Source organism: Zosterops lateralis (assembly GCF_965231275.1).
Source record: "Zosterops lateralis genome assembly, chromosome: 1".
Classification (NCBI taxonomy): domain Eukaryota; kingdom Metazoa; phylum Chordata; class Aves; order Passeriformes; family Zosteropidae; genus Zosterops; species Zosterops lateralis.
In genome coordinates, this window is record NC_139762.1 from 115626045 (window position 1) to 115640237 (window position 14193).

Genomic DNA, 14193 nt, shown 5'->3' on the forward strand with positions numbered 1-14193 from the left:
GGCTGATTTCCTAAAAGGAGGATGTTTGGGGTTTATTTCTAAAACACTAGATTACTTTTCATAATCTGTAGACTACTCTGTGCTCAAACTTCCTAAAGTACTATATACTGTGCATTTCTTTCCTACAGCACTAGGAAAGAAACACTTGTGTTTTTTACAGAAACACTTCTGTAAAAGACTGGTCATCTTACCTTTTGAAAACACGGGAAGAAAACACCATGACTGAAATTGTTACTCAGAAAGCCATTTTGTCAATTTTCATGTAATTTTTGACTATGGAACATAAATTAAAGTCATTCTCAAGAAAATTAAGAAAATATAATCGAGAAAGAAAAGGTAAATAGGGATGGGCTTTGGAGGACTGTCAACATACCACAGGACAAGATTTATGACATGGTGAGGGCTTCGCACTGCCACAAACTTCAACCATTTTCTATGCCAAGTAGTTATGATGACATGAAGGTTGTGATAACTAAACAAGCTTCACTGTTAAAAAAGATGGAATTACAATGGTTATTGACATAATCTGAGTTTAAGTTTTAGCAGACAAGAGCTTCCTTAAGTAAAGATGTGCTACAACCCTTCTATCCACTGTGCACTGGAAAAAAAGAATGGAAAACCCCTTTTAACGTGGTAAAGTATAGAACCATAAAAGAGACTGTCTGCCAAAGAGAAATCTGATGAAAATCAACTGGGCCTTGAAACCAGGAAAATAGCTTTTCTCTTGCAGTTTTTGCCATGAAACATGACAGAATACTTGACACCCAAAATTTCATACTCCTTTACATCTCATGACCATACCAACAAGGTCTTCTCAATAAACATGTAGGAATGAACACCTACACCCATTTGACATCTAAAATGAATGGAAGCTGATGGCTGGGGAGTGGGGAGGTATGCTCCATTGCAATTCATTCTCTTGGGGTTTTTTTTCCGTTCTAGGAGGTACTGTTTACCTTTCTCAAAGAGTGTATGAATGGATAGAGGCATCTGATTTAAAAAAAAAAAAAATAATAATACTTGCCCACCTTCTGATCTGTGGAATTAAAGATGCCCTAGCCTACAATGGAAGACTACAATGGCACAGCTCATGTGGGAAATAACAGCCTTGGTATGACCTTCACAGCCTGAAGACAAGTGAGGGAAATTGTGCTGAAATAACCTTAAGATGGCTGGAGTTTTGAAAAGCACTCAATCAAATGAAGAAAAATACATGCAGAAGCACAGGTTGCCCTCTACATCAACAATAGCTGAATATCAAAGGAGCCTACACATGTATTTTTAAAGTAAAACATCCTCTGATTAAAAATATTTATGATGAAACTTATTCAGTGGAATGCATAATGAAGAAGTACTTAAAAGATGCCTTCATGCTATTGTGTTTTGTTAAACTTTAGGTAAATTCAATAGAAACTTAAAGCCTTTAACATAATTTTAGACATGTTTTAGATACAAACGGTTTTGTTAGAATTACCAGAAATTGCTATTACAGCTTTTAGATGAAAATGTAGGGTAGGTTATCTGCTAATATCTTGATGGAAAAAGATAATTTCTGTGACACAGTCTTTAAGATATTCTCAACTCAGATCCTTTAGCAACTCTGCTGACCTCTGGAGTATTAGACAGTTCCATACTTCCTACAGCCATCAAAAAACATCAATACGGGTGTATGAAGAAGAAAAAAAGTCATTACTACTAGAAGAGAAGAAGAAATTTAAAATGTTATTTTTAACCATAAAATACATCCAACTAGAAAAAAAGTGACCAAGCTTGCCTACTCCTATTCCTTTTCAAGCAAACCAGTTTCCTTAAAGTTGTCTCAGTTCCTACTGAAGACAGGAAGTCTTCACAATTATTTTCACTTCTGTGAGCCTGTGTGGTAACTTTAGCTTCCACTTTCTCTTTCTGAAAACATTGCCAAAACAACTTTTAAAAGACATCTAAAAACCTTAAGAAAAAAATTGTCTCTAAAGTAAAAAAACCCTGAAAATTTACCTTGATGTCAGTTTAAGTAAGCTTCTGCATGGATCTCTGACTTTTTTTAGCACTACTGCTCCATGCTTTTGTGAATGTTGTTACACAAGCACATATTTTCTAATGCTCCTGAGAATAATGAAAAAAACCTCAAACCCTCAATATATCTTTTCAGTTAGTTTTTTAGGCATTTCAAGATGATTTCAAGGATCCTATTGTTTTCTCTGTTTTTATGGGAAAAGTCTATTAAAATTTATCACACACTGTCTTATCAAACTGTTTATTATTACATCAAGGCAAGGAAAAACAAGGTTATTTGCAAGGAAAAACAGAGTGAAATGATAACTGTGGCAAAGGCCATTAGTAAATAAACAAGGATAAAGCAGAGGTCATGCAAATATTTCCAGGGGAGCAAGAACCTAAAATATAAATACAGCTGGAAACTCTAGAACTATACTTTACTCTTTGTTGCGCTGCCTTAGAAATGTAGTCTCAAAATAATATTTTGAAAACAAAAAATGCTATTAGAACTGAAATTTTAACTTCCAAAAATTACTTATCAATGTAATTGAATTGTAATAAAACATTCTATAATTACAGTGACTGGAGTAATGTGGTGTTTTATTTTTAATGTTTAGTCAAGGGCATTTAATTTAAGCTGTTAATCAAATGCTACATTATTCTAAAGGAATGTTTCAAAAATAAGAAACTAATTTCCAAATCTCTTTTTTCACCAGATCAAAAACAACAATGTCAACTGTGCAAACAGCTTGTTAGCTGAAATCTCAGCCAAAAATGCCTGGTCTAGGACCTGCAAGCAAAGCCCAAACCACACATCATTCACAGACATTGATTTCTACCTACTCAACTCAGAAGTTGTCTCCAGTTCACCTTTATAGGGTTAACACATATTTAGAAATACTCTTTACAGAGCCAGACTTTCATTGACATTTCAATATATTTGGCTGTCTTCTTGCAGGATCTGCTCCCTATATTTATTCCTATATGAAGTGGGGTCCCATTCTCAACATTTATAATAAATAAAATATGCTGTATATTGCCTTGTTTCTTAAGTATAATACAAATCAAATCTTTAAATTAACAAATAAGAAAAATTATAGCATATACTTAATGCTCAGAAGAAGCACATGCAGACAAATTAAATGACAAACACTAGAAAAATAACATTTCCTACTCAGCATCTGTATAGAAAATTTAACCATACAACTGAATGATTTAAAAATTTTAAGCTAGACTGAAATGTGGGTAGAGATTTACTTCTAACAGTTTGATGATAGTACTGTACAAAATAAATTAAAGTGGTTGTATTCAAATGTTACAACAGAGTTCTGCTTTTGTATTTTAATTTCCATTGAAAATGTCCAGTCTAATGCTTTGCTGTGGAGAGTATGTTGAGATTTGGATCACGTGAAACCTCCTTCCTAAATAGTATTTTTAGTCATAAGGATCCTCTTGAATGTTTTCAGGGATGGGACATCTACCACCTCTCTGGGCAACCTTTTTCACTGCTTCGCCAATCTCACTAAAAAAAAGTTCTTCCACATAGCTAATCTAAATCTCTCTTCTCTTAGTTTAAAACCAATACCCCTTATCCTTTTGCTAGAGTTCCTATTAAAAAGTTTGTCACCATCAAACACACTTGAAACTTATCACCCGGAGATGTCGAGGACAGATTGTCAAGACTTGACCAGCTCTCAATCATGCAGGAATCCCTAACAGTACTAATGGAGACTTGGAGCATGTCATGAACAACAGGGCTCTGGAGGAATGGTAAAGGACATGAAAGCCCACACAGTTCTCTTACATCCTGCCAGTCACAGGAGAGGCAGCTAAAGGAGAGTTGATACCTGTCTGCATGACTGACCTCATAGAGTGGGCTTTAGCCTTCACAACCACAGGGCCCTTTGGGAGCAGTGAGGATGGCTGGACAGAGGTGGGATTGAACTGATGATATTATTGTTGGTGTAGCTGTGGGACCCAGGATGATTTTGCCCAAAAGCTAATATGAAAAAATGAAAGCTTAGCCACTTGTCCTATTCAGCAGATGACTCTGACAGTGCCAGAACAAGTGAGGGTCCACAAGCAGATTAGGAGGAGGAGAGCTGCCCCATCCCTAGCAGCAGCAACCTTTACTTATACTGGATGAGATCTTATCTGCTTACAGCCTGATCTCCGACAGCTTTGTCTCCAGTGGTTGAGGTCACACAAACCCATGCCAACAGCATGAATGCCAGCTGAAGGGCTTAGCTGCTGAGGGAGCACTTGAGAAGACTTGTTTTAGTGCAAATTCTTGATTGGGTTTGACAGCTGACCCCAGCTGCAGCCTTTCCTTCAGCTGAGGTACCCTGCTCCATCCAGATGCCAGATTTCATGTTCATTATTAGGGCAGGAAACAGAGACACACTGGGATAGGTGAAAAAAGAAGCCTAACTTTCATGGGAAGCAAGGCAAAAACCTGGTTCTCTGAGAAAACTCATTCTGGCTAGGAATTGTTTAACAACAAAAATGTATATTGAAACTACTTGCAAACAAAATAATACAGAAATACAGGCTCTTTTCAGTGCAGAGAGGGGTTTGAAACTAGGAGAAAAGTTCACATGCCACTTTCCAATGCTCTGTCCTGTCCATGCAAGACCAATTCAGTATTGTCATGAACAGCCTGGGTAACAAAACAGCAGAGATAATATGAAAAGAGAAAAAATCAAATATTTTTGCTAAACAGAGTGGCCATGATCAAAATTATTGAAATTTAGCAAGGGGAAAAACACTGCAAATAAGAAATTACCAAATGCATGGATACATTTGAGTAGTAATTGTCTAGAATAGGGATCTAATATCAAAAATTAAATTCAGATGTTGTTGATTTAAAAAAACCAAACACATTCAGAGATACTCATCTGCCAGTTTTGAGGTGGTAAGGTTGGTTTGAGGCACGTGAGAACTGGTTTTGGGCTCTACACTTTGTGTTGAGAAATTAGGAGAAGTACAGAGGAGAAAAAATAAAAAACAGGAGGCAAACATCTGACAAGTGATCATTGAAAATGTGAATTTTTTATGTAGAAAAGGTAGATATGTTTATAATAGAAAAAGGAACACCTTCCACTTTATAGTGTTGTTGTGTGGGGTTTTTTGCAATCCACAGTAGAAGGATTTTTTTATATATATAAAAAGCTTCATTTTGGGTTTCAAGTCATGAAATATGACAACAAAATTTGGCACAATCAGCTTTATATTTATCAGCTTTATTTATTTTTACAATTAAATTGGATGCACACCTGCTAGAAGCCTTGTAGGTCAATGTTGTCCAAGCTGTTAACGACAAATAAAAACCTCTATAATAAAGTTAAAAGACAGAAACCTTTTTACTCCCATTCTACCAGACAGCCAGGATGGGAGTAAAATGTGAGTTTCTATGAAGAATGTGCCAATGGCTCTTGAACAGTCTGAGCTGAAGGGAATCCCAAAGCATCATCAGTATGATGTGACTGGAGTGTCCTGCCACCTTTACCCTTGCCAGGGATCTGATGTGGCCTCAGTGTGGATGAGATACGTGAGCCAGGCTGCCTTTGGTGCTCCAGGTCCAAAGGTCAGGGTGCACCAGACACTTCCCAAAGCAGCTCAGACTATGGAAGGCCTTGAAGCCTCTTCCAGCTCACCATTCCCATGTGAACTCCAAGTCCTAAACACCAGCTGTGAATTTAGGTTACTCTCCTGGCTCATTGCTTTCAGTTCAGTGAGGAAAGACGGAAACAGAAAGCGAAAAACCCCTTTCAGGCCAGAACTCGTGTGATGAAGATAAACTGGTACCAAACAGCTCATTGCTGGCTGTTCTCAGAGGGCTTATGCTTTGGGCCCCTCAGTTTAGGAGGGACATTGAGGTGCTGGAGCTGGTCCAAAGAAGGTTCTGGAGTACCAATCCCGTGAGGAGGAGCTGAGGGAGCCGGGGCTCGGCCTGGACAGAGGGGGGCTCGGGGTTGGCCTTATCCCTCCACAGCTCCTGAAAGAGAGGTTATAACCAGGCGAGGCTCCTCTGCTTCTCCCAGGCAACCAGCGACAGTGTGACAGCACAGAGCCCCAAGCTGTGCCAGGGGAGATTTAGTTTGGAGATTAGGAAGAACTTGTTCACGGAAAGGGCGCTCAGGCATAGGGATAGGTGGCCAGGGCGGTGTTGGGGTCCCGTTCCGGGTAAGGGAAGACTGGACGTGGCACTGGTTGACATGGCGGTGTTTGGTCGTAGGCGGGACTCGATGACCCCAGAGACCTTTCCCAGCCTGGCCGAGCCTGGATCGGGCCCGGCCCCCCCGGGCACCCCCCGGCCCCCGGCCCAGCCCCGCCCGGCGCTTGGCGGGGGAGGCGGGCCCAGCCCCAGCATTTCCGGGTCGGGGCGGGGCGGCGCGAGGGGCGGGCGCTGACGTCGCCGGAGGGTCCGGGGGCCGCTCGGCGCCTGTTTATTGTTCTCGCCGCCGCCGCCGCCTTCTGCCTTTCCCGGCGCCCGCGGGGTCGCGGCGGGAGGGAGGGAGGGAGGGAAGGCGGACAGCAGGACCGAGCGAGCAGAGCCCGTCCGCCGGCGGGGGCGGAGGCAGAGGCAGGAGGGGGCGAGCGGGCGGAGGCGCCGCCCGGGGCCGTTAACCCGTTTCCGCCTCTCCGCAGCGCCAGCCCGGGCGGCCAGCGCGCCTCACGCCGGAGCCGGAGCGGGACAGCCCGGGAGCGCAGCCCGGGAGCGGCCATGGCCTACGCGTACCTCTTCAAGTACATCATCATCGGGGACACAGGTGGGTCAGCCCGGCCGCAGCGGGGCGGGGGGCGGAGGGGAAGGCCCGGCTCCGGCGCCCATTTCCGCAGTGTTGGCAGTGAGGGCCGCGACGTGGTGGCTCCGCGCGGGGAAGAGGCGGCGTCTCCCCCCGCCCTGCGCCGGCCCCGCCCGCCGCTCGGCCTTGTCTCCCATGGCCTTGGGCCGCGGGCAGCCGCCTCCGGGCCTGCCCCAGGGCTGCGGGGCAGCTGGGCCCTGCACCGCCCTGCCCGCGGCGGCGGAGCGGGGAGCGCAGAGGGAGAAGGCGCTGTCACAGCGAAACTTGTACCTGGGCAGTGCCCGTGGTTGGCAGCCCTGTGGCAGCGAGGCCACACTCCACCCCGCAGTTTTGTGATGAGTTTCTGTCTTGTTGCTTTGAGTTTCCTTCAGCTCAGGCTGCAAGGATGCCCTTTCCAGTCTCTACGGTGGCAAACTGTGTGAAGACAGCTGTCAAAAGAAAATTAAATGCCCTGTCTCTTCCAGTCTGATTTAAAGGGACCTTTTTCTAAATGTGTATTTATGTACACACACCACTGCTTTTTCAGATGTTTCTTGTTGCTTTTTAAAAATATATTGAATCATAGAGTATCAAGGAATTGGAGTGAGGCTTAAAGATGATCCAGTCACACCCCCGCCCCCCCCCCCCCCCCCGCTTTGGGCAGGGACATGTCCCACTAGACCACATTGCTCAAAGCCCCATCCAACACAGCCTTGAGCATTCCTTAAAAACTTACTCCATTCTGTTTGTAAGTGGCAGCTGTGTGACACATAGTAATGCTCACAAATGCCTCTGGCATAGCCATGTGCTCATAGGAGTTGCTGCTTGAAGCCCCTTTGCCAATGTATTCTATGCTTCCTTGGCCTAGTATGGATGAGAGTAGCATACTTTGATCAGACTGCTGTCAGGACAAGGTAGCTAACTTAGTTAGCTGTGTGTTGTGCATTTTCCTTGTTGTTTTCCTCATACCTGTCTAAATGCCTTCTTTAATACGTTTGATGACACACCTGTTATTTTAGGTGCTATTCTGAGTGTGCCTGCATAATTGTACTTCATACCTATGAACCAAATTACCTGTTGGTGGATTATAATTATGCATTGCAGTTGCATTATACATGAAGTTGTTAAATACATTGGATGCAACTACTATGTGACTTTTATCTGCATTTTAAACTTACATTTAAGCTCTGAAAGCGTTTTAGGCTTCTGCAGTAGCAGTTGTAGTACAAATGAATCTTTAGAAATGTATCACAGGTGTAATGACCATGTTGGAAGCATTGGGCTGTAGATGATAACTGAAAATTCTGATTTTTGTTGGTGTTTACCTGAGCAACAGTTCATCAAGCCAGGACAGTAGGACAGCATTTGCACTTGTGCAAATTCAGGAGAAGTAAGAAGAGGTTTGTCAGGCCAGGGTGATGCAAGATGGTATTGCACAGTTCAGAATGACAGTGTGTCAGAGCAGGTGGTTAGTTCTGGTGCATCTCTCAAACCTGTAGTTATTCAAGTGGTAAACAGCAGCCTGCAGTTGCTTTGGTACATTGACTGTATAGTGATTAAATTTTTACAAATAAATACCCTCAGTGTAATGGTCTGTACTACACTCTTGCATTTGAGTTGCTTGAAATGTGAAATGCGGAGTGGATGTGTCACTTCTGAAGTTGTTGCAGCTGCTTAAGAGCCAAATATCAGAAGAGTATGAAACAGGAAACACAGAGAGGAAAACAGCTCACAAATTTGCTGTTGGCTTTTTGGTTAGTTTTTTTTAATTCTTATGGCTTGTATTCTTGAGTTGCTATAGAAAGATAATTAAAACAACTGCAATGATTATTCTTGAAGTTAATTGAATATGTCAGTAGTGTTAAGTTGGTTTTGCTTTTATTTAAACCTCCTGTGAGTCTTTTAAGTATTCTCATAGAGCTAGTACTGAAGAGCAATTTATGTTGTGCACAGTTGCCAAGATGATGGTGGTGGTCTAGGTATTACTGCTCTTCCTCAGAGAAAGACAGTTGAACTCAAAGTTCTGACTATGGAAATTAAGAGTGGATGGTGACTGTCCTCTTCAGTTTCCATGGTTTCCCTCAGTGTTCCACCCAGTGAAGATGTGCCACTGGCCTGGCAGACCATGTAGGCTTCATAGCAATCAAGAAATTTGTTTCTGGTATTTGATTTAGAGGCTTTGGAAATGCCTCAGCTGCCTGGTGACTCAGCAATTAGTTGTAAACAAACTGTAGGAGAAAACTAAGAGACTCAGCTGAGGACAGATGTTAACATTTAGCTCCTCGTTCAGCACTAAAAAACAAAGTAGGTTGTGCCATCCTTAAGCAAACCAACAAAAACCCCCTGGAGTTATACAAGACACCTGTATGTGCCTTCTCTGAATTGTGATTCCACATGCTTTCATCTGCTTAAACACAGGAATTCAGGATAATCTCTGTCTCTTAAAATGACAGCCACAGAGACTGACTGCTTTGTGCTCAACAGTTCTTGTCCCTTTGCATTCCCTGTTTCGTTGGTCATTGGCATTCACTGAGTTTTTTTCTTTTTCTGGTACTTCAGTCACAGTAGCTTTATGAACATAGGATTGCTTCTAATCTGGTTTTTAATTGTATTTTTAATATAAAAATAGTTTTCTGTATAATTGGAACTGGTTTAGGATCTAGTTAGTTTTCTGTTATGGGAGAGACCTGAAATGGCATGGCTGGGTATCAGGTTCTCAAATAACATTGCCACAAATCTGTGTGGTTTTTACGTTGTAGCAGTGGATCACTAGCTGTGGAGTTCAAGAGAAGAATAAAAGTATTATGGAATACTGACTACTGTGAGAGTTTGAGGAAAAACCCTTTCATCTGGCTATTTCCAAAGCACTGTAGGAGTTTGCAAGTTCATTTAGAAGCGTGTGTGATGCCTGCTGCTTAGGGCTGTACCTCTGAGACCTTTGCCATTATGGTTGATGGTGTCTTCCGTTTTGGTTGCCAGTAGGAGTTGGTGTCTTCATCCACTCTTCCCTATACATCCGCCTTTGGTCACCAGTTGAAGCTGAGATGGACTTTGATCTGAGCTAGGATTAATACTCTTGGCAAATGAGAACTGTCTGTGCAGTTGGTGTCTGGAAATCTGTCACTTTTTTATTTTAGATCTTTTTCTGTATGATGGTAAAATCTTCTTTATTTACATGTTTGTTACCAGCAGTGTACCATGCGGGAATAAACTGGGAAACATACAAGAAATCTTGTATATTTTTTCAGAATAATACACATTAATCACAATTTTCTTATGTTAGACTATGTTTGCTAGATTCCACCAGAGGATGCTCCTGAACTTTAGGATCCTTCAAGTTCCAGTTTTGCAATGGTCAGATTTCCTGCCACCAACGTGCCTTGCCAGTTGTAGCCTATCTAAATGTCTTTTTAGGAGCACTGTTGCTGCATTTTCCATGAGCAGGTCCACCTGCTCTTCTTGAATGTGTTACTGCAGCAACTCTCTGAGCTTTTTACATAATGGGCTTTCACTTGCCTTTCAATTTCAGCAGATAGTTGCTGCTCCTAGACCAAGAGTATCTCTGAGTTATTCTTATTAGGAGGCAATGATGAAAGAAAATATAATTGTTCGGTGATCTAATTCTCCTCACTCTCTGGAGTAAAGTAAGCTGTCTAGTCAACCATTTCACTTATCTAGGAGACTTCAAATGCTGAAATTAAGCAATTGAATTTACTTTCTTTTTCAGTCCCCTTTGTGAAATATTTCTAGTGACTTTGCACTTTGCTCTGGAACAGCAGGTGTTATTAGCTAGTGATGTGTATGACCAGAGTCTTTTGGCCTTATTTTCCCTAAGTATGTAATAGTATTTCTTCGCCAAACCAGTTTTCATCTCGCCAGAGCTGGTGTTAATACCCTGTGATAGATTGAGAACTTGTTTGTGCTGAAAACCAGGTCTGTACTACTTATATCTTGCTTTGAGACCCTTTCAATGATGCTTTAATCCCAAAAGAGCAGATATTAGGTGTTGTATAAGAACATCCTCTTAGCCTCTTAGAAGTTGTTAACTATAATTAACAAACTATATGTCCATACAAATGGTTTCATGAGGCTGCTGGTGTGCACACTTGTAATAATTCTAACACTTTGTTTTAAAGAAACCCCAAACACCTTGCCACTCAAAAAAAAAAATCTAACCCAGCCCTATCCCCAGTTTAATCTAAATACATATTATTATGAAGGGCTGGTAGTTTCTAAGTGATTTGTGACCATGCAGAACATGAAGAAGCATTTTTACAGACTCAAATGTAGCTTAATTTTATTTGGAAATATTTTTTACTTATTTTTAAAACCTACAGTTAGCAGTGGAGCAGTGCCATACAAACTGAAATATGGTAAAGCTGAACAGCTCCTTTAACTTTGTAGGCCTGTGCTAATAGTTATGAGAAAAGAGAAATTTACATCATTGGCTTCAGAGATGCTATTGAAAATGTTAAAGTGTAGAGGCTCAATCAGCTTTAACAGAGCCATTTTTATTACTGTTCCCAGAATTACATGGGCATTGTGAAGGATTTTGGAGGTTGTTTTTCTTCGGTTCTTGTCCATTTACATCTGTATGTGAACTCCCTTTGCTCTGTATGTGACAGTTTGGAATTTTTTAGTTTCTCCTTCCTATAAATTTAAATACAGCTTTCCCATTTGATGGTTGAGTTCTGTCTAAGACATAACTGACTGAGAAGACAATAAGAAAAATCTTTGCTTTAGGTTCATGTCTTGTTATGCCTAGGCCTGGGAAAAGGTAATGCTGCACTTCCCAAAGTTGCATAAAGTTGCTGTGGCTGGAAAGGGAGGAGAGAGGGAATGAACTGTAATTAGAAAAGGGCTTATGAAACATCTGGAAGCTCTGCAGACTACTGGAAAGAGCTAAAAGTATCTCATAAACCAGATTAGAGGTATATATCTTGTGACATTTGTAATGTGTAATTACCTGGTTAAATTCAAAGTTAGTTTTAAAATCTGTGTTCTTATGTGTATCATCTAAATAATAATCTATTTATATATATTATATATATATAAAATAATCATATATATAATCTTACCTATTATTTGAAACTGTGTTACCCTGTCTTTAAGATTTATTTTTGTTGGTTTTTCTAAAGGAGTGTGAGAAAGTAAGAAGTGTGTTTCAGCTTAGTTGGTATTGTGGCACTGGTTTCATGGACATCCAAGCTGACATAGTTGGTTACATGTGAAAGAAGGAGTTCTTGCTCCCCTTACCTCGTGCTGACTTTGGTAGTCTGCCATGGTCTGGATCCATCCATTAATACAGTAGAAAACTACCTGCTTTTCAGGTTAACTTCTTCTTTAGTGCTTGAATCAGGTCATTTGGCCTTGTGGCTGTGCTTTCCACAGTCTGGAGTGCTTTCAAGGAAGGAAACTGGAAGTAGGAAGATTAGTGAGAGCAAGATATCAAAGGGAAGTAGGTCTTCATCTGTGTGTGTGGTGGACTGATTGATCACTATCAAGTACAAGAAAAATAGTTCTGTGAGACTGTTGAATTAATCCAGGGTTTATCTGCTGCCAAAATGAGTAGACCTTGTTACCATTTCTTGTCTCAACTGTGAGCTCTGCTGCTTCTTAGCTGTCAGCATCACTGCTCGTGTGATCCTTCAGAGAGCCAGCTCAGCTCACAAAAATGATTTAAAAAACAAAACTAAACAAATAGTAGTTATGCTCAAAAGAGTGCAAGAGCCCTTTTGGGTAAGGAGGTGGAGCTGTGTGGGAGGGAGTGAGTCTACTCACCAGAGACAGCAGGCAGATTAACAGATTTTTCTTTAGCATTCAGTTTTTATTCCACAATTGGGAGGACTACTACTGCAGTTCTTTTCCTCTGTCACCTTTCTTGAGCTACAGTGGTGCTTAGGTGAGAAGTAAGGAATTTCTTAACCTCCCCCTACCCTCTTTTTGATCCATTTTTAGTTTTGAACCAGGCCAGCCTTTCAAGGCAAACATGATGAGCAAGGTGCACTGATGAGTTTTGTCTAGAGGTAAGAAAAGCCTGAAAGTTTTCCTCATATTCAGTAGTGCACATCTGACTCAGCCAGTAACTGAACTTTCCTTGCCCTATTCACAGGGAGTCAGGAAGGGGAGAAGGAAGCAAATTAGCTCTTTTAGCCAGAGGCTGGTTTAGCTGTAACATCACCCGTGCTGTGGTTCCAGAGCTGCCTTTTTTTTTTTTTTTTTTTTTTTTTTTTTTCTCTCTGTGCTTGTTGCATGTGAGTGAGAAGGGAGAAAGGTGGCTTTACTGCTGAGCCCTGAAATAAACACAAGTACATAAGGAAGGATGGTGTGAAGCTGGGCCAAAGTGGACAACAGCAAAGTTCTGGCAATGCCTTGTCTAAGGAAACTGACCGCAAGGATTCCACCCAAATTAAGAGGAAGCTGTTAAGGGAGTCAAAGGAATTTGGAGAATCAACTCGGTCTGCTGGTTTGGAATTTAGAGCTGGAGGGTAAAATTACTGTAGCACAAGTTCTACTTCCCATAATTTTTTGAGTACTAAGAAGCAATGAAGGGATCCTAAAGCAGACACTTGCAAAAAAGCAAGCTGCCTTCCCTCTGAACACGTAATCCATTGTTTTCATGTGTTCCTAAGCAAGAGCTTTTGTTTACTGTGGTTGCTGAAGTGTATCCAAGCTCTCTCATATGAAAATACTAGATTTTTTTTTTCCTGGTGTGGTTTATCTGAAGCTACATTAAAATAATTGTGGCAGTAAAATGGAGAATGAGTTAAATAACTGAATCAATCCCTTTTGCATTCTGCAATTGACTATCATCAGGACATGCTCAGCTACTTTTCACAGTATCTGCATCATTTCAGGTGTAAAATTACAGCACTAGGTGAACAAGATACTGGTCAGCAGCCACTCTGTTCTTAGAGTTAACCGGTGTAGTTACTTTAAACCACCTGCATGCCACAGAATGAGCTGCCTGCAGCTGTTAACTGATCCTTGTAGCTTGTTTGTGTCACAGGGTGATAAACTGCTCAGGCATTCATATACTGCTCCTGTCTCTGATACATGTTCCTGTCTATGATATGGGAGTTTGCTCAAGCTCTGGAAGTGATTTGGGCTACAAACTATTTACATAAGAACTTTTGTGATGCAAACATGCAATATCTTAAAACTATAAAATTAAAATGAAACCTCTATTTCAGTCAACAGCAGTACAGAACCTAGGGATTTTCAGATGGGATTTTTTTGTTGGAAGGTTCCGAAGTAGCAGGAATGGCGTTAAAGAGAAACTAGTTATTTCTTCTGTTTGTCTGCGTGAGCCCATCAGTCTGCAGTCTGCTCCTGAAAGTCCTGCCATGGAGGAGTGACTGGAGGTGCCGTCATCTTGTGCCAGTCTGAGACAGGGCTTGCATCAAAGAGG

The 14193-nt window shown here is 41.4% G+C and overlaps 1 protein-coding gene across 1 annotated transcript in view; it reads left to right on the top strand.

Moving 5' to 3' along the window:
- The first annotated feature begins 6637 nt into the window (after positions 1–6637).
- The window catches only part of RAB2A (RAB2A, member RAS oncogene family), a 45605-nt gene continuing 38049 nt past the window's right edge, over positions 6638–14193 (top strand). The window contains exon 1 of the mRNA XM_083878524.1: positions 6638–6767. Within this exon, the coding sequence (XP_083734650.1) occupies positions 6722–6767 (46 nt within the window). The 5' untranslated portion in view covers positions 6638–6721. The remainder of the gene's footprint in view (positions 6768–14193) is intronic.